Source organism: Osmerus mordax, chromosome 13 (assembly GCF_038355195.1).
Source record: "Osmerus mordax isolate fOsmMor3 chromosome 13, fOsmMor3.pri, whole genome shotgun sequence".
Classification (NCBI taxonomy): Eukaryota; Metazoa; Chordata; class Actinopteri; order Osmeriformes; family Osmeridae; genus Osmerus; species Osmerus mordax.
In genome coordinates, this window is record NC_090062.1 from 10,938,912 (window position 1) to 10,958,081 (window position 19,170).

A 19,170-nucleotide genomic window follows, 5' to 3' on the forward strand; every position below is an offset into this window, starting at 1 on the left:
TATGTGAGTATATACTGAGAGCCCTGCTGGTTTGCAGCATGTACAGACTGCGGCAGATGCTGCCACAGTGGGCTCCCTTCTCCACAAGGTCACCTGTCTCCATCTCATGGAGCTGGGCTGGGCCTGAACTCACAGCACAAACATGAGACAATGAGGGATCGCAATAACAACTACCTGGTCCTAGGCCAGGTAGAATTCCTGCTCGCTTCACCATAAAGCACTGCAATAAAGGGGTGGGGGGAGGGGGGTGGGGGTTCAGAGAGCCCAGGAGACCCTTTCAGATCAGAAACTTTGACTCATAAACGAAGCTAGTCATGGTCAACAGCATTACCTGTGGGGTTTGTCAGGGAGCAATACTTTTTCCATTATTCTCTGCTCCTGGCTACAGTCATGGAACACAGGCCAGATAAGACTTGCCTATCCCTCATCCTCTTTCCCTCTCTCTCTCTCTCTCGCTCTCGCTCTCAACTCCTCCCTCGCTCTCTTCATCTCTGTGTTACACTTACCAGATTACCCACCCGCCGACGAGGGCAGAGAAAACAATGCTGAGGCAGGAAACTGTGATATCACCCTGCCTTCACTCACAGAGCCTAATCACAGTGAAAAAACAGCCTCGTATGAGACGTTTGTTAAGGCCTTCTGCTCAGTCTTACCATGCTATTTCACACATTGGAGAATAAGGAAAACGCCAGAAAGTCAAGAAACATTCTAATATCGTTCTGAACCTTCTCGCGATTGCCTGTAGTGTTGTGAGACACAAACACTGTCCAGCTGAGCTGTGCTGAGCTGGCTACAGTCTGAACCCCCTCCCAGGGTTACCAAGGTGACCGGCCCCACCCTGCAGACCCCAGTAACTGAGTCGTGCCAGAGCCTGTGCTTCCTCCTGCTAAACAGGCAAGAGCAAGGCCAGCTATGAGACCTCAGTCAAACATGGCAGATAAGCTGCATGCTAAGAGCAGTGAGAGGGAGATAATGCACGCTGACCGTTAGCCAAACCTCACTTCACAGGACAACAGACGCTGGTCTGGGCGCTGTGTACCGTCTGCTCTCGTTCCTGCTCGACTGTGGGCTCGGACCTGGCACCAGCCTGATAGTCACTGTGAAGAAGAGTCTGGCCCTAACTGATAAACCAGGATGCATCACAATATCTCCAGTCATCTATTTCAAGTATTCTATAAACGTTTGGCCTTCAAAGGGATTGTATAATACTGGAATACAGACAATTAGGCACAATGTTTTAAAAGGGGGGTGGCTGGAAACAGACAGGGAGTCTCCGGGAATTTGTGGACAGACAGACGTGAGTTTGAACAGGGAGCTCAGCAATTAGCAGATAGCATCTCCATTATAAATGGGCGCGGAAGCTAGCAATCAGAGACAGCTTTTTTCCAGACCATTCACATTGTGTACCTGGGGTGCTAGATAAACACCGCTGACCTGCAGACAGCTATAACAGACTAGTACTCCCCTTTCTAGTCCTCTCTTCCTCTAAATGAGGTACATTTAGAGGCCCAGTTAGAAGCCCAGCCCAGGTCAGACCAGCCCAAAACTTGACACCTCTATCTTCAGGGTTCAGGCTGAGAGAGGTTTGCCAGAGATCCCAGGAGGGTCAGGAGGGCCTCAGTCATGGAGCAGTCTATCAGCAGGCTTTACTGCTCCTTTTGTTTGGGATCCATTTCCCCAGGCTGACCCCTCAGTGTGGGGGGTGGGGGGGGGGGCTGGTGCTGACCAGGGCCCAGCCAAGGAGAGGGGTTGGAGTTGGGAGGCTCCCCTCTCCCGGAGTTGCTTTGGGAGAAAAGGAATTCAACAACAGGAAATGGAGCTGTGGCGGGAGAGGAAATTCTGTTGGGGGGGGGGGAGGGGGTTTGAGGAAGGGGAAAAGACAAGGTCCACACAATGCTTTTCTCACCATGCACCTGCTGGGGCCCAACATTGCCCAGACTGCCACAGTGTGCCAAGGATCTGAGGAGCAGGAGACTCTGAGATGAGGCTCTTATGAGCTCTGGTTAGACACACATCTAGGACAGTGTGTGGAACTGAATAAGTAAATATGATCAGAGTCCTGTGACTCACCTCTTAGTGCTACTGAGAAAGGTAAACAGACAAGGCAGATGCTGCAGTGTCACAGGCCTGCCCAGAAGGCGTGGGAGAAATGAGAGGGGCACACACACACACAGTTTTGCAGGGCTCACCTGAGGCTCCTGTTGAAGGAGTACGTGTGTCCCCCGGTGATCAGACAGAGACCTCTTGGACACCGTTCTGTGGCGGAAGTGGTAGTACTCACCAAACACCTGAAAGGACAAACATACACTGTCGTTAATCACAGTGACACAAACACGCACCTACGCTACAAGCCCTGACGTGGGCGTGATCGGCAGAACTGGGGAGAGACTAGAAAACTAGAACTGGAGAGACCGAGTGAGAGACAAACGGCACCAGAGAAAGCAATAAAGAGAGAAACAGACCCCCCTCTGAGGGAGAAACAGCACGGCAGTATTTTTTAAATCCCTCAGAAATGAAAGAAGCTGCAACCCTCTACCCAGATGTGAACCTGCCTCTGACCTGCTGGGATGAGGGACAGGGAGAGAGAGAGGGGGGGGGGAGAGAGAGAGACAGTAAAAGAGAAAGACTGACAGAGAGAGCACAGCAGGTCCAGACTAATTGAGTGAGCACCATAGGAGCAGGTGACCTGGTGGAGGGATGGCGGCAGGATGAGTGTGACCCTGCAGAAGGTCATCAGAGGGGAGAACTGAAGTGTTGCGAGTGTGTGTGTGTGTGTGTGTGTGTGTAGTCACTCAGGAACACACACCTGCAACATAATCCTTTGCTCACCAGTGTAGGGGTTATTCAAATTGCACACACAATCTGGCTTAACCCCCCTCCCCAGACGCACACGTGAGCGCTGGGCGGAGTCGACACGTGAACTTGTGCAACAGCGAGTCGTCTATGATGGAAGACGTCTGCCTGAGGTTGTGACCCGCACACCCCTCCCCCTCCCCCTCCTCATCCTGCCTTCCCCCCTCAGTAATGACCAGCTACTGGACATGACACTGCCTGTCAGACACCACAGTCAGGCACCACACGGGACCCTCTTAATGAGGGGAAGGAGAGAGAGAGAGAGAGACAGTTCTCTCCTAATGGTTCTCTGATGGGATCTGAATAGCCAGCTAAATGGTTTTTATCACCGCGACTAGAACAGAATAAATCCCGATGTCTGTCACCTCTCTCTGCCACCTGGATCTGCCGGGGCCAGGGTCCAGGTACCAGGGACCAGGTACCAGGGACCAGTCCATCACTGACATGACCATCCCAGCCCTGCTCACCACTGACAGGGGAGTGAGTGTCCGCAGTTACGTAAACACACTAAGGGACAGACACAGCCAGCGTCCAATGACAGGACGGTGTGGCTGAGAGGCTCCTGCAGTCTCTCCAGCCCCTTACAGCAAATGCACACACGCGCACTCTCAGTGTGTGGATCCCCTTTGTTAGCAGTGGCTTCGACTCCCATTGTGGACTGTGTTATCTGCTCTCTCTGGGCTACTGCATGCTATTATCCCAGTGGGGTGTGCGTGTGTGTGCATGTGTGTGTGCGTGTGTGCATGCGCGTATAAAGGAACAAGAACAAAAGCTGCAAGAGAATGAAGGATGATGATGGATTAAAACGCCGACATCTGCAATAAAAAATAAAAACGCTCCGGGACTCCATGGAGACCATTGTCCTGCCTGGAGGGAGAGGAACTGGAAGGAGGTCCTGGAGCTCTGCGGGGTGGGGGGTGGGTGGGGGAAGCTTTAGCCCAGATAAGAGGCCCCCAGGATGGGCATCGATCAGAGAGAAGTGGGCCAGTTAGAAAGGGTCCATTAAGTCAGCTCTAAATCACATCAACACCAAACCGACGAGACACTTAAGACAACGCAGTGACGATTGATTCAGCTTGAACGATTGTTAAGGAACTGCAAGCAGCTTACTCCATCTGCCTGATAATGGAGCCTGTGGGGCTGGAGGAGCATCCGTCTCCACACAGGGGCCCAGGCTTGAGCACGACAGGAACAGACTGGAGACTCAACACATAGAATCCCACAGCAGGTCGTGGATGAGTGCTTGGAGGGCTTGCACTGCTTCAGTCATGCGAGGTGGCGGAATGTTTTAGAGTAGTCAGCATGTAAGCAGGTGAAGGTCAACTCACAACATGTCTGTGAAATTGGGCTAAAGGACTTGGACTTCAATCTTGCACAAAGCCCTAATCTTTGACCCTTATTGGTCAAGTCATTCCCTCCTTCTCTTCCTCCTCACACACAACCTCTCTGGACAACAGCAGAACTCCTTGGCCTCCACCACAACCCCCCTCCTCCCTTCCCCTCCCCTCCCTCTGCACACATGTATATTTATGTTTATATAACAGTTGTTAAGCTGCACACAGTCACTCAATCACCCTCGCCCCCACACAAATCTATATGCACTCAATGCCAAACACACACAAACATATATGCGTAAACCCATCTTGGCATGACTAAATGCCCCCAGCTTAGCCTCCGCGCACGCATTCATGAGCACAACTTAAGAGCCTTATAGCCACCTAATCTGCCAACATGGCTCCAGCGGGAAGGTTTTAACTAGCTAGCATCGGGGGGCGGACCTCGAGACGTTTAGATAAGGGGAACGTGGAAACCCGAGGGATCAGGGAGACGTGCAGGGGAAGGAGAGGAGGAGGGAGAGGGGGGAGGGAGAGGGAGAGGAGGAAGGAGAGGGGGAGGGAGAGGGGGAAGGAGAGGGGGAAGGAGAGGGGGAGGGAGAGGGAGAAGGAGAGGAGGAAGGAGAGGGGGAAGGAGAGGGGGAAGGAGAGGAGGAGGGAGAGGGGGAGGGAGAGGGGGAAGGAGAGGGGGAGGGAGAGGAGGAAGGGAGAGGAGGAGGGAGAGGAGGAGGGAGAAGAGGAAGGGAGAGGAGGAAGGAGAGCAGGAGGAAGGAGAGGAGGAGGAAGGAGAGGAGGAGGGAGAGGAGGAGGAAGGAGAGCAGGAGGGAGGAGAGGAGGAGGAAGGAGAGGAGGAGGAAGGAGAGGAGGAGGAGCGGTGGAGGCCGAGGACCAGAGCGGTAAGGCACCAGCCTCATGGACAAGCTCGGTGACAGACGCTGGTGAAATGAGCCTGCCTGTTCCTGCGTCTGTTTGCATTCCTCAGCCCGTCACCTTGTGAGAACCCTCATCAGAAGGTGCAGCGCCTTGTCTACACAGCCAGTGGACACGGTCGTGCTTAACCCGCACGCCCAGAGAGGGGGGGGGGGGGGGGGGGGCAGCATTCCCAGATATCCAGAATACTTCATCAGCGGTACAGAGCATCACTCACTCAGCCGTTCTGCATCTGCTTGGTGACACTTCTTAGAAACACATTTGTACAGCATGTCAAACACGGACACACTCCCGAGCAATCCTCTCTCTCTCCATGATTACGCATGGAACTGCAGGCCAGGCTACTCTGCCCTCAGGTTGGTGGATGTGATGGTAAGGCCGGCCCTAAATCAACTACTCCCCCACACACACACTGGACATACTAGCTAGCAGACACATCTCTCATCCCCCCCCCCCCCCCCCCGGTGTTTCCAGCTGAGTCTGGAGAGCAGCCCAGAGCGAGCAGCCGCAGCGAGCTGCCAGTTAAAGCTGTGTGTTTATGAAAACCTTATATGGGCGACTTGGGGTCTAGAGAGTTCTCCACCCAGCTACTGCATTCCTCCAGGCTGCCTGACTGAGCTTATCATTCTGCTGCCTTGCTTGCAGGCCCTAGCAACAGCTTCAGAGTGATGGGTTTAATAGCCCTGACAGGAACAGCTGATTCAGATAAGGCGCCAGAGTTTAGGAAAACACAACAATATCAGCATTTAAACCAAGATGGTGCCCAACATGGTTGCGACTGTGGTGATTGGCAGAGCACTTCCATACTTGCATAAGTGTGTGGATTAGTGCTAGTCAGTAAGTGTATGGGAAGAGGGGTAGGGGGTAGGGGGTAGCTTTCCCTCTTTAAGGAAACACACAAAGGGTGCTGCGATTGTGCTGTCAAGGCCAGGACAACTTTACACATCCCTGCTTTTTTTTTTTTTTTTTTTTTATGAAGTGGGTGTCTGGGTAGAAACGTGTGTGGCTGTGTAGCGATGCTGTGCGTCAGGCTCCCGGTCGATGGGGCCGTCCTTGGAGGCTGATCCCAGCCGGCCGGGCCGTGGAGCCGCCTGGGACACAGCGCAGGCTGATACGCACAGGACAGCATGGATAGGCAATTCCACAGCTGTGAAAACAGCAGCGCCACACTTTTACAGGGCTCCTATCTGCGGACTCCATCATAATCAATTACAGACGGATCAATAGGGCTGAGCACCTGACACCTCTCTCTCTCTCTCTCTCTCTACCCCATCTCTTCTCATTCTCTCATGTAGCGGTGAAACAATGTGACCAGTCAACTGATAAGTTTCCATTATGGTCAGGTCTTTATCCTGCAGCTTGCGTCCAAGTTTTGAATCGCTGGCTCTATCCTGTGCCCTTGAGTGCTGTACTGGCAGGTACCGGTTGTGTCTGTCTGGAGAGGGGGGAGGAGCTGTGCTGGGGGTGGTGGAGGGAAATGACTGGCTCTGCATCACTGAACAAACTGGAGGTGCTTCAGGAACAGAGAGAGAACCCAATCAATTACAAAAAAAGTGACAGCTCATTTAGAACTGAAATAACTGAAGTGATTTCACAAAGGACCTCAAGTCGTAAATACTTGGGTATTAATGAGCAAACTGACCCATTCTCATTAATCACACATTCCTCCAAATCTGGAATAGAATGTGTGAATGTAAATTCAACTTTAAGCAAGACCACATTTCAAAAATTCCATCGCCAAGCAACGCATCAATGATTAATGTGGCCATCTGTACTTCCAGAGAAAATATCAAAGAGTAGAAGAGTCATCAACAACCCCCCCACCACGGGCCCTCCAGCCCTCCCTCTCTCACCCCTGCCCTCCTCCTCCTCCACCCTGCTCCTCGTCCTCAGTTCCCTGGCTCCCATCAGCTTTGTTTTGCCATGACACACACACACCTGCTTAAAATGGATGTGGTGCTTGACGTTCTGTCAGCAGCGTTTCATCATAATTGGGTAGTACCTGGTGTGTAGCACAGCCAGTGAGGATAAATAGAACAGGAACAATAGATATGTAACAGTGTGCAGCTCAGCCATGGATCAATGTTCCTGTGGACACGGCGATGGTCAATATCCACCTACGGACAGTTAGCATTTCCATGACAATCAGAACAATCTCTTCCGATGTCAGACCAGAAAATGATAAGACTCTTCCCGTGGATTTAGATTTGAGTTTCAACACACACACACACACACACACACACACACACTTGCAAGCATGCCCGCACACACACAAGCGCCTTCAGTAGGAGGTGTATGTGATTGTTACACGATCCTCTGCTGGATACTAGGTTTTATGTCCTTGTGCACACTAAGCTCTTCATCCTGGAAAGCATTTCTACATACAGGGCTTTGATAGATCCTGATCGAATTGGGCTGAAGAGCGTGACGTCGACAAGAAAGGCCTTCCAGCACTGTGTCCACACGAGCAGCCTAGCTAGACTGACAGGCACCACTCACATCTCAGAGCTCTCCAGACGCCCGCGCAAGACGACAGACACGTCAGTGATCACAACTGACGCCCAAACTGTTGCGAGTAGAGCAGGACTCGACTCACTGCTCATCAGACAGGTTTTCTGAGGAAAGCTCCCCCCCCCCCCCCCCCCCCCCCCCGTGGGCCTGCTGTGAGACAGACACAGGCAGGACGATGTGGCCCAATGGTTTATCTCAGGAACAGAGGATGTGCCTACCACAAAGATGCAGTTAAGTCCTTCCAGTTTCGAGCTCTTTAAGGGAGGGTTATGCGAGTGTGTGTCTGAACTAGAGAAAAAGTTTGAAAGGGAGTGTGTAAGAACCAAGGGAGAGTTAAATGTGGACTGTTGGTAGGTTGTACATCTCTTTAGTATTGGAGAAGTGAGAAAAAGATAATGATAAACATAAAGAGAATGAGCGAGAGAGAGAGAGAGAGGGCTATGAAGCTTGGCAGACAGATAGCTGCAGAGAAGCAGTATACAATCTTTCCACTTCCAAGATTCCATTACCACAAAAAAAACTTTGCTATATGCCTTGTTTTTAATGTGCTGGGTTGATAACGCCAAAGAATTCCTGGAGCCCTGATATCAAACCATGACTTTCCTGTAACAGCTTGACAGGGAACCATCTTTGCAATATCAACAAAACAAACACTGTGCAGAGAATTTGTATTCATTCACCCCATCTCCGAATCTCTTATCTCTGGCCAGCCGATTGGATGTTCGCTCAGCAGTGTGTGAACTTGGGAGCAGAACATTATTTTCCCGACCTCTAACCCCCTCCAGGTTCTGATAAGTGGAAGGGCACAGTCCGGGCAGCGGGAGGAAAGTTAAATGTTTCTTTTCGGCTGTAGGAAAGATGCAGGGCCACTTCTGGGTAGACCATTAACCAGAACCGTGCGTCAGACGGTTAACGGGCTGCAGTGCAAGACGCCACTTCCCACAACACACACACCATTAACACCAGTCTACCCAACATACAGTACTAGCCACCCACATTTAATTGATCTGAGAGCCGAATCCTTACCCGTTATAAAAAGGAATAGATTTATTTAATTGGTTTAGACTCCAAATGTTGGCTAATATTCCTCTGATGTCCCTTAAGGATGTATTAATTGTGTGGCACTATGGTATGTAATGCAGTGTCTTGTGTATGTGAGTGTGTGAGTCAGTGTGTTTGCACAAACGCTTTCTGCTCATGCTTTTTTTTTGCGATGCAAAAGCATCGATAGCAAATAGAATGGTAAAACTGTGTCCCCACCAATGTTCAAACCAAACCTATGCCCTTGTACTTACATTTACATTTAATCATTTAGCAGACGCTCTTATCCAGAGCGACTTACAGTAAGTACAGGGACATTCCCCCGAGCAAGTAGGGTGAAGTGCCTTGCCCAAGGACACAACGTCATTTGACACGGCCAGGAATCGAACCAGCGACCTTCTGATTACTAGCCCGATTCTCTAACCGCTCAGCCACTGACTCCCCTCTACTTGAGTATTATGCAAATTAGAGCATTGAACACATCTTGAAACATTTTATTTTAATAACGTTTCCGACCCACAATATATTAGTTCTAAACCGCAAGCAGCCCCGCAGGTTGAAATATTTTTTCCCTTAACCCCAAAAATTATATTTTAGCGGGTTACCTGCAGGGAATAATGGGTACCCCCCGACCCGGGGCAGGACTTTAGAGAGGTAGAGAGAGAGAGGTAGAGGTAAAGGGTAGAGAGAGAGAGGTAGAGGTAAAGGTAGAGAGAGAGAGGTAGAAGTAGAGAGGTAGAGTAGAGAGAGAGGTAGAGAGAGAGAGGTAGAAGTAGAGAGAGAGGTAGAGAGAGAGAGGTAGAAGTAGAGAGAGAGGTAGAGAGAGAGAGGTAGAGAGAGAGAGAGAGAGAGAGGTAGAGAGAGAGAGAGAGGGTAGAGAGAGAGAGAGAGAGGTAGAGAGAGAGAGAGAGAGGTAGAGGTAGAGGTAGAGGTAGAGAGAGAGAGAGAGAGAGAGGTAGAGGTAGAGAGGTAGAGAGAGAGAGGTAGAGAGAGAGAGAGAGAGAGAGAGAGAGAGAGAGAGAGAGAGAGAGAGAGAGAGAGAGAGAGAGAGAGAGAGAGAGAGAGAGAGAGAGAGAGAGAGAGAGAGAGAGAGAGAGAGAGAGAGAGAGAGAGAGAGAGAGAGGAGAGAGAGAGAGAGAGAGAGAGAGAGAGAGAGAGAGAGAGAGAGATAGAAACAGTGTCTGGGTCCTGTAGTCTCAGCTGCTCTGTCAGGGTGAAGAGAGCAGCTCTCCTCTGGCCTTCATGCTGCAGCTGGACTGGACTGGACTACACTGAATTGTTTACACTTTGGCCCCAAGGTGTAAATAACCAGCAGATCTTCATGGATCCCTTCTCAGAACTCCTCCATCTCCTCTCAGAACGCCAGCATGGACACTAACATAGACTTCTGTACCCTAGAAGGACGACAAAAATCCCCAACACACACACACACACACCTCCCCTGGCCTACTTTATGAGAGACTGGAGTGTAACAGCATGCAAAGTGGAGCAGACCTTATTTTCGCTCTATGCTATTCTGTGTGAGATTTTGCATTCGTTTTCATTAAATTCAAAAAAAGGAGGAAGGATCGCCTGAAGTATGGACGTTCAAAGAGCCTGCGATGTAACAAGCACAGCGTCTGAAAATCAAAAGGATCTGGTTGAGAGGAGACTGTAATATAATCACTGTCACAGATCTGAGTCGACCAAAACTTGCAGTAATAAAAGTGGCCAGTCTGAAGCCTGAGACCATAGGACACTAAAAGACACAGAGAGACACAGAGAGACACAGGAACGCATCCCTTCTGTTGGCCACCACACCTTCAGTAGAGATTAGCTCTTCAAATGTCTCTTCTCTCATGCACCGATGGACATGCTCCACCGTGCCAGTTCTGGGAGCTTATTACATGACATCAGTCATTGAGTGATTGAGAGACAGAGAGAAAGAGAGAGACAGGGAGACAAGAGAGCGACGGAGAGAATGAGCGAGATAAAAAAAAAAGGAGCGAGCGTGAGAGGGGAGAGACAGACAGAGAGCCCGAAAGAGAGGGAGACTTGACAGCGGGGGTCAGGAAGAGAAACAGACAGAAAAAGAGAGAGTTCCAGCCACCAGAGAGGCTGGCCCCATCACCGTCAGGCCAGGCTCCATGGTGGCTCAGGAGGACAAATCTAATCTGAGGCTGGCCTCCTTGTGTTACCACGGGCGCAGTCGCGTCCCACGGCAACACTGAAATCGGAGTGCTGGCCCAGATGCCACTGTGTGTGTGGAGATGCATGGGGGGGGGGGGGGGGTTACTGGGTCCAGCTGCAGTAATGTGTGTCCATGAATATATATGAGCCATGATTTTTATGCTGGTGTGGAAAAGGGAGGGGGGGGTGGGGGTGGTATTAAAATACAAAGACTCTGCTTCAATCCCATCTCCTGTCACTCCCCATTGGGCTCCGACCCGGTGACTTGGAGGGTTTCCAACATTCGCCACCGTGACTGATGCTCTCTAAAACACAAGATGGTCCAACTGAGGTCAATTGCATCAATCACTCTACCAGAAGTAATTGAGGTGAATTTGATTGGCCTCATAGTTGGCTGTTATAGTGGTCATAGATGGTTGAAGTGGATTCATTGCACCAGTTGACATAAATCAAGTGTCTTTACGGTATTCTGTCGATGGCAATTGACCCAGATCTAATGATTACAGAGAAATACGAGGCAGAGGAGAACAGAGAAGAGAGAGGTCCTTCCAGCTGTGCCGGCTGTATTCTTTACACATGGAACCATCAAGGCCTTCTGATGGAGTTCTGAATCAATTCATCTGTCCCTGCCCTCCCCAGTGGTGCGCTCCATTTCAACTGCCATCACAGGGGCAGTGTCCGGGTGGAGTTAGTTCATCTCATCATGATAGACCAGGGGGACAGGGGCTAATGAGATCAACCCGGAACTCTATTTATATCTCTCCTCTCATTACATCTCATCTCACTCCACCCCCTCTATTACGCTCTCTCTCCTCCAGACTGTCTGAGATGAGTGGAGGCTCTGAACAGTTCAGGCTACCATTCCGTTGCCAGAGACAACCTGCCAGGGAGGCCACAGTGAGGCTGCCAAAGACAGTGGAGGTATGAGCTGTTCAGTACATGTACTGATGTACTGTATACACACACACACACACACACTCTCTCACTCTGTCCTACAGTCTAGGATATAGTTTGGAGCAGCATGCTGTCTGTGCTTCTGCCACGGCCCTGGCCAAGACACATTACAGTCTGTCATACTTTACTGGATCTCCCTGACACTCACTCTACGTACAATGCTCATTCTCCTTCTCCCCCTCTCCCTCGCTATTCTTTCTTTCTCTCTCCCCCCCAACCCCTCTCCTTCCCTCCCCATCCCCCCTTTCCCTCCCCTCTTTTCCATCCCGCTCTCCCCCCCCTCTCCATCTCACCATTAGAAGTAAAGCCAGACGAGGAAGGAGGGATAACAAAAGAAAAGCGTCCACACTCACCGGACTATTACACAACAGATGGGAGCAGGGGCCTCGAAAATATGTTTGTTAATTTGTCCCCATGGAAACAAATCTGCAATGACAGAATCACTTCAGGATTCAATCTTGACAGTGCGGTCTGTGGTTTGGTGTCTGCATATTATACTTTATGAGCACCGAATATATGAGGGCTGGGTTTTAAAAAATATAGTGATTAAATTGTTTTATTCTTTTGTCAAGGCTGACAAGTAACTAATCCCACTCATGTCATAATCCTCAGAAATGGAAGCATTTCCATACAATCTCTCAGTTTACAGGATGCTACATTCCAGAAAGCCAGGGTGCTCAGTGACAGACACTACAGCTTGCAACCACCACCAGACTAACAAGCCAATCTTCCTGTACGGATGTCTGTCAGCATTACCCTCTGTCCACACACACACACACACACAGCAGCCCAAGAGATGTGTGTAAGATATGCTGAAAGGTAGAGGGATGACAGCAGTGGCAGGCACTGAACCCCCCACTGATGAAGATGATGGTGATGGGCCAAGCCATTAAACAGGTCCAACCTCGCTAGGTAAATGACAGACTATAATGATCAGGGAAATTTTTCCTCTCCGCTTTGACGGCTCTTCACCTCCCCACCAAAGTCACATCGGTGATGGATACCGAATGACCGGTGATAAATCACAGCATCATTGCTACAAAGTTCCAGGAAACCCAAACCAGTTTTTCCAGGCCGTTTCCTGGAAGCAATTGAGGTATTTATCTGCAACAAGAAAACCAAATAACCCAAAGTAAACACGTGTTCCTGTCCCTGCCTCCGGGAGCCAGGTCGGGGGGCGTTCCAGCGCTCTCTCAGCACCCCCAGGAGCAGCGTCCGAGGCTGGGCCAGGCAGCATGCTTCGTACAGGTCACACAGCCAGGACTAGCTGCTGCCATGCAGAAGTCCACCAACCTAACTACCCACTGTTTAGGTCTCTGATGCTGATGGATGATCCTTTCTGTTTGCCGTTTGTAAAGCCAACATCATACAAGCTGTATGAGGATGTTGACCATGAGGATCACCCAGCCTCTAAGTGGAGAGAAGAGATCCCATTACCTGGTCACACACCAGTCCCCTTGTAGCCTCCAGGTACAGAGGTATTAAATCTAAAAAAAACGTTCCAGCTCTCCTGTTGTTGTCCGTTCCAGAGAGTTGGTGGTGGAGACAATATCTGTCCTGGCCTGGCCCTGTCACTGAGAGTCAATCCATCTGTCATCTCCTGGTGAAAACCTATTTACATTTCTAAACCATTTGGGTCAATTTTGTTTAGATTTCCCACCCACAGAGTTTTTGAGTCGGCAGAAGAAATGAATAAATAAATTGCTGCAACCAAATAATTCAACAACAAAAAAGAGATGTGTGGGGAGGAGATAGACACACAATTATTCATAGTTTGGAACCGGAGACTGACTCCGTCTACTCTGGAGAAGGAAGAGCACCTCAGGATTACAAGAGAAACAATTCCAACACAAAACAACATGTCATTTTGATACATTGTTGTCACTGGCCGGGTAGCCGCAGCATAGAGAAGCAAAAGGGACATGAAACAAACATCCCAGTTCGACCCACTGGCTCCAGGTTGCCGTGGGTACACACAGACAGTAACCAGAGCATGACTATGTCTACTACTGCAACATGCATATATGAGCCTCTGTCCGGCCCTAGTCAACAGGCCTCATACTGAACTGCTCAAACAGCATTAGAAGGAAATGTAGCGAGACAGATTGTGAGGTAGCCTGATGTGTCCAAGGGCCTCTCAGGCCACAGACACCCCAGCTCCTCACCTGGCTGCCACAACAACACAACCTTCAGCGTTTCTGTTGACACGACCTTGTTATGAACAGAATGCTTTGGTGTAGGTGTGTGTGTGTGTGTGCGCGCACGGGCGTGTGTGTGTGTTCTGTACCGTGCTAGGGTGTTCCGTACAGTGAGGTCGCTGCAGCCTCTGGAGGGGAACATTCCATTCTTTCTACCGAGGGTCAAAACTCCATGCCCAGCTCAGTCCAGCCGGTTACCATGACAACCATTCAGCAAGGTCGCAAGATCACTGGTGGCCCCAGACACCCTGCCACTCAAACGTGACAGATGACAAGAGGGCAACCAAAACCATCCCAGAGTTGAACAAACAATACTGATTTCCCTTTCTCTATATATACAGTATACGCTTGGCCAATAGTATGTGGACATCACTCAGTATAAGCACACCTGTTTTTTGAACTTCTCATTCTAAAATCATGGGCATTAATATGGTGTTGGTTCCAACTTTGTTTCTAAAAAAGCCTTCACTTTTCTAGTCTGTTGGAGAGCCCTTCCATAAAGTGAAGGCTGTTTGAGAAACAAAATGGTTCTACAAGCAGTACTGAGCGGTGTCTACATACACACTAGGCCAACAGGATCTTTCTCTCTTTCCAGGTCAGCACCAAAGCAAGCTTAGTCAGGCTAATATTCCTCAATATTTCCAGGTCAGGCTAATATTTGTCAATGCTCCTCCCCCGCTCTGCGTCCAGCTCAGGGTGGAGCTGGTAAACATGCAAACATCAGCTTTACTGTACCCAGAGGGTTGCATCAACGTAAGGTTACAGTGAGCTGAAACACCCCTCTCTATCCAGTTCTCTCTTACACAAACACACCACACACACCTGAAACAGGGAGGATCAAGAGCAAGCCATGACTGGACTAACACCGCAACCTTATGATGCTACAATTACAGATGATTAGAGGTTTTCTAATTGCATGTGACAGCATCAGCCACAGTGTTGTCAAGTGATCGAGACAGAGAGAGAGACACAGAAGGAGGGAGGAGAGAGGGAATGTCCTTCCCAGACATTGTGTTACAGCTTTGGCACAGTTGCACAAACCCTGCAGGTTTGGAAACCTCCCCCCCTCCCCCATCTGCTTCCCCCTCTCCCACCCTTCCTCCCTCCTTCCTTCTCTCGGCTCTGCGCAACTATTTCACAAGCTGCTAAATTGCAGGCCTGGTGGTTAGGTTTGTGTACTAGCATGTGGGGGGAATGGCAGCACTGGACCTCCAGAGAAACCGGAGACCTTAAGTCTCCTTTAACCTACACCTCACCTCACCACAGTACAGCACAGCAGACGGAGAAAGAGACAAAGAAGGAGTCAGAGAGTTCCAACCTCGCTAGCTTCCTGTCCGAGTCAGTGGTCTGACTCCAAGCCAAACCTGCCTCCAGCCTCACACACTGACAAATACCTCTCACACCACTCACTCTGCTTGTCTTTATGACACACACATAATAACACAGGCAGAGCATCCAGTCACAGATAAGCCAAACACATTCATCTATCTCCGGTCTTTCGCACACACACACACACACACACACACACAAACAAACAAGTAGCACAACCAAAATGACACACCACGCACTCACAGTAAAAACATTGTGTACTTGACATAAACACAGAGAATGTCAAGTACATTGAGACTGTCTCTCAGTCTCACACTGAAACCAAAGGCAGTTACATTAACCATGTGGGTCTCGTTATAGGCCATTCAACCACTTTCAATCGAGTAATGTAGAGTTTGACAGTTTAGTAAAATCCTCATCAAATAATCATCAATGATGCAAACCTATTATTTGTATTTGTTTATCGGCAATATTTGTATTATTTTATTTTTTTACCCTTTTTTTTTGCTTTCCAAACTTTTTTTCCAAACCTTTAGAAAACTTGAGAAGCAACACCAATAATTGTGTCAGCCCAACCATGAAACAAGTAAGAAATGGTGTATTCTATTGTGTATGTATTCACATTGAAATTCAGATATTTATTTGAGCCACAACTGTATGGATTACTTAAATGGTGTTGCAGATAACCTAGACCCATGTCAGCATGAGACAAAACAAGAATTTACATTTTGGGACAAGTTCAGTTTGGGACGGTTCATTTTGTACTTCGGGCCGGTACTGGGACAGTGAGGAAAAAAAGTCAGCTGACCAGGCTCTCAGAGGACCAACACTCTGATTCCTTTATCTGTTGCTGTTCCAGTCACAGAACCGTCAACACTCAGAACCACTTGGCAGCCTTCCGTCATGAGAACAAAGCAGCCCCAGAGCCCGCCTGCGATGTCGAGCTAATGAGCGATCACATGATCCCAATGCGCTCGGAAGAAATACACGGCGCCATTAGGCTCCCCTGCGTGTGTGCTCCACAACCAATGTCCTCCATAATGATTTCTCAGTGGAGTTGGCAGGGCACCAAGACATTACAGGAAAGTGGAAACATTTAAAACAAATACCGATCCAGTGAGGGGGCTGGTTAGTGGGGGACGGGTGGGGGAGGGGGAGAGAGAGAGGAGAGGGAGGGATAGGGTGTCAGAGGATAGGAGGAGAGAGATGGCCTGTGTGACATGGAGGGGGCAGTATCACAAGAGGAGCAGCAACTTTATCTAGCCCGTCGTTGGCATGAGCCAGGACATCACCATGACAATACCTGGGGCCCACATACCGCCTGGGCGCAAGCCTCTGATACCCCCACCTCTGAGTTTGACTATGTGTGTGTCAGAAGTCTCGTTCTGACCCCCTGCCTGAGTGATATTACAGTAAAGCAGAACTTGAGACATCAGGACACGTCCTTGCAGGAACGACTCTGAGGTTGAGTTTCAGCACACTCTGTTCTGTGGGGCTGCCCCCAGTCCCTCTTGCCCGCTCTTCCATTTCCTCCTCCGTCCCCCCTCTTCCCGTCACCCTCCCTCCCCTGTGAGGGGTAAAGGACACAGGATGTGAAAGGTGAGCCCAGCCCTGTTACAGAGAAGACCACTCCTATCTAGTTAGAGAGCAGACACAAAGCAGCAGGATCACCTTACAGGGAAACACTTTACAGCCGTCATAATCTCCCCCGCCCCACGGAATCCCTTACTCCCCTCTGAGAAGGACCACCCCCGTCCCAGTAGACTGGCTATTGTACCCTTTTAGTCGTACACCTCAACTGTTTTTATTGCTCAAGGCTTATCTGATCTAAGCCCTAGACACTTGAAAACATGCCACAAACGGTTGCCCCGCCTTGCGTGTGTGTGTGTGTGTGTGTGTGTGTGTGTGTGTGCGTGTACCTGCGCAGTATAAAGTGAGAGGCTGTGTGCGGGCTGGGTTTCACCCCAGCCGTAGGGAGCTTCCTGTCCCGGGTTGACAGCCCAGAACATTGGACACGCACGCGTATTCTTCCTCAGCTAGCTACCTTCCTCCCTCTCCTCCTCCACCACCACCACCACCTTCCCCTATTCCCTACCCTCTCCTTCACCACTTTCCCTCCTCTTCCTCCTCCTCCTCTTCCACCGTCTCCTTCCCCATCCCACCCCACCTCCACTGCCTCATCTTCCCCCTCTTCCCTCATCTCCCCCCCCCATCCTCTCCTCCTCCAGGAGTTATCCAGTCAGCTGAGCAGGAGCCAGGCCTGTTCCCTGAGCTCCAGCACAGCTCAGGACTCCAAGCCAGACTCCTGCTGCCAGCAACAAAAGGCTCTTTAACCTTCCCCTCCCACTCCCAGTATCCTTTACAACCAAATATTTATGGAGGAATATCCTTTTAAAACGAGTTTCACAATGATTGATAGTTTTTAATTTCAACAGCTCCAAGTCTTGAAAACAAGCAGCGCCTGCCAGTATTGTTGGGAGCTCCTCGGAGTGTCTGAGACTCGAGGCTCCGCCCATCCTCAACCACACCTAGCAGAGGAAACACTGCTCCGAGGAACTGACCCCTGTATATTTGTGTCCCCTCTGCACATCTGGCTCTAGTTAAAAACTTTCTGACCCCACCGCCCCCCCCCTACCCCCCCCCCCCGCTAATGTGTAGACTTCAGAACTCATTGTCTGACCCCAGCCCACATTATAGTCTCCACCTCCCACCCTCTTGCCTCCACCCCCCCCCCCCCCCCCCCCCAGCCTACAGCCTCCATCTCCCAGCCCCAGGATCTCAGCCTCCAGACCACTAGTTCCCAGCCCACATGGGTGTCCCCTGGTGCTGTGCGGTAGGTTGGCAGACAGCCGTCTGCGAGGTGTCTGGGGCATGGATGGCTGCTCCATGAGACTCAGAAGGGTTTTTGTTTGTGAGACTGGGTGCAGACAGGGTTCAGACGGGGTGCGGTCGGAGCTGCGATAGCCTGGCCAGGGCACTTACATCATCCTCAGGTCCCTTCTGGTTACGAAGCCCCGCCACACACGCCCAGCGCTCTCTGCACTGGGCGTGTCCCCGCGACTATGGACCGTTCCCAGGGTTACTGAGCATTCCCACAACTACTGACCTTCTATATTTATTAGCTGGGAACAGGCAACAGGAGAGAGATGGGGGACTGAAGCGGTCGCTTCACCTGACCCCACCCACAGACGAGGCTGGCCAATGTGGACGTCACCACAGGTCCGAGGAGGTCTCGAACCCAGCACCCAGCCGCGCCATCCTTAAGAGGCCTCAACCACATCCTCTCCCTTAGATCTCCCACCCCCACAGCAGTTCACAGAGGTGCCAGAGACACTTGGATTCATTAGTGTATTACTTGTGGCCTCTCTTTCTGGCCAGCCAAGCACTCAGGGTCCCCACCTACACACACACAGACCAGACTGGTCATACCACCACAACATCCTCCACAGACAGACTGTAATATTCTGCTGGCTCGACTCATTTGTGCCCTTGTATAACAAGCAGCTTGTGTGGGAGCTTATTTACTTACCAGGCTTATTGAGCTGGACTACTACCGAGGAGATGGGTGACGGGAAGGGACTTGAATTGGGCTCGACAGCCTCTCAAGAGAAAAGCATGGCTGATACCCCTCTCTGTCAGGTCACTACTTGGTCTGAGCTTTCATCCTGCCTCTCCCCCCTCCTCCTCCTCCGCCTCTCAGTCCACAGCGCATCACCGGCTCACAGGCCATCTCTGCAGTTCATTAACTTTCCCCAGAAATCAGCAACAGCCAGTAGACGGATCAGAGGTTGCTGGGCACAGAGAAGAGTGGAGTGGGGGTGAGGAGGGAGAGGTGGGGGTGGGGGGGGGAT

The 19,170-nt window shown here is 50.5% G+C and overlaps 1 protein-coding gene across 1 annotated transcript in view; it reads right to left on the minus strand.

Annotated features, from left to right (window-relative positions):
• furina (furin (paired basic amino acid cleaving enzyme) a) overlaps positions 1–19,170 on the minus strand; it is a 53,814-nt gene that overhangs the window by 23,787 nt on the left and 10,857 nt on the right. The window contains 1 exon segment of the mRNA XM_067248457.1: positions 2,190–2,288. Coding sequence (XP_067104558.1) covers positions 2,190–2,288 — 99 coding nt within the window.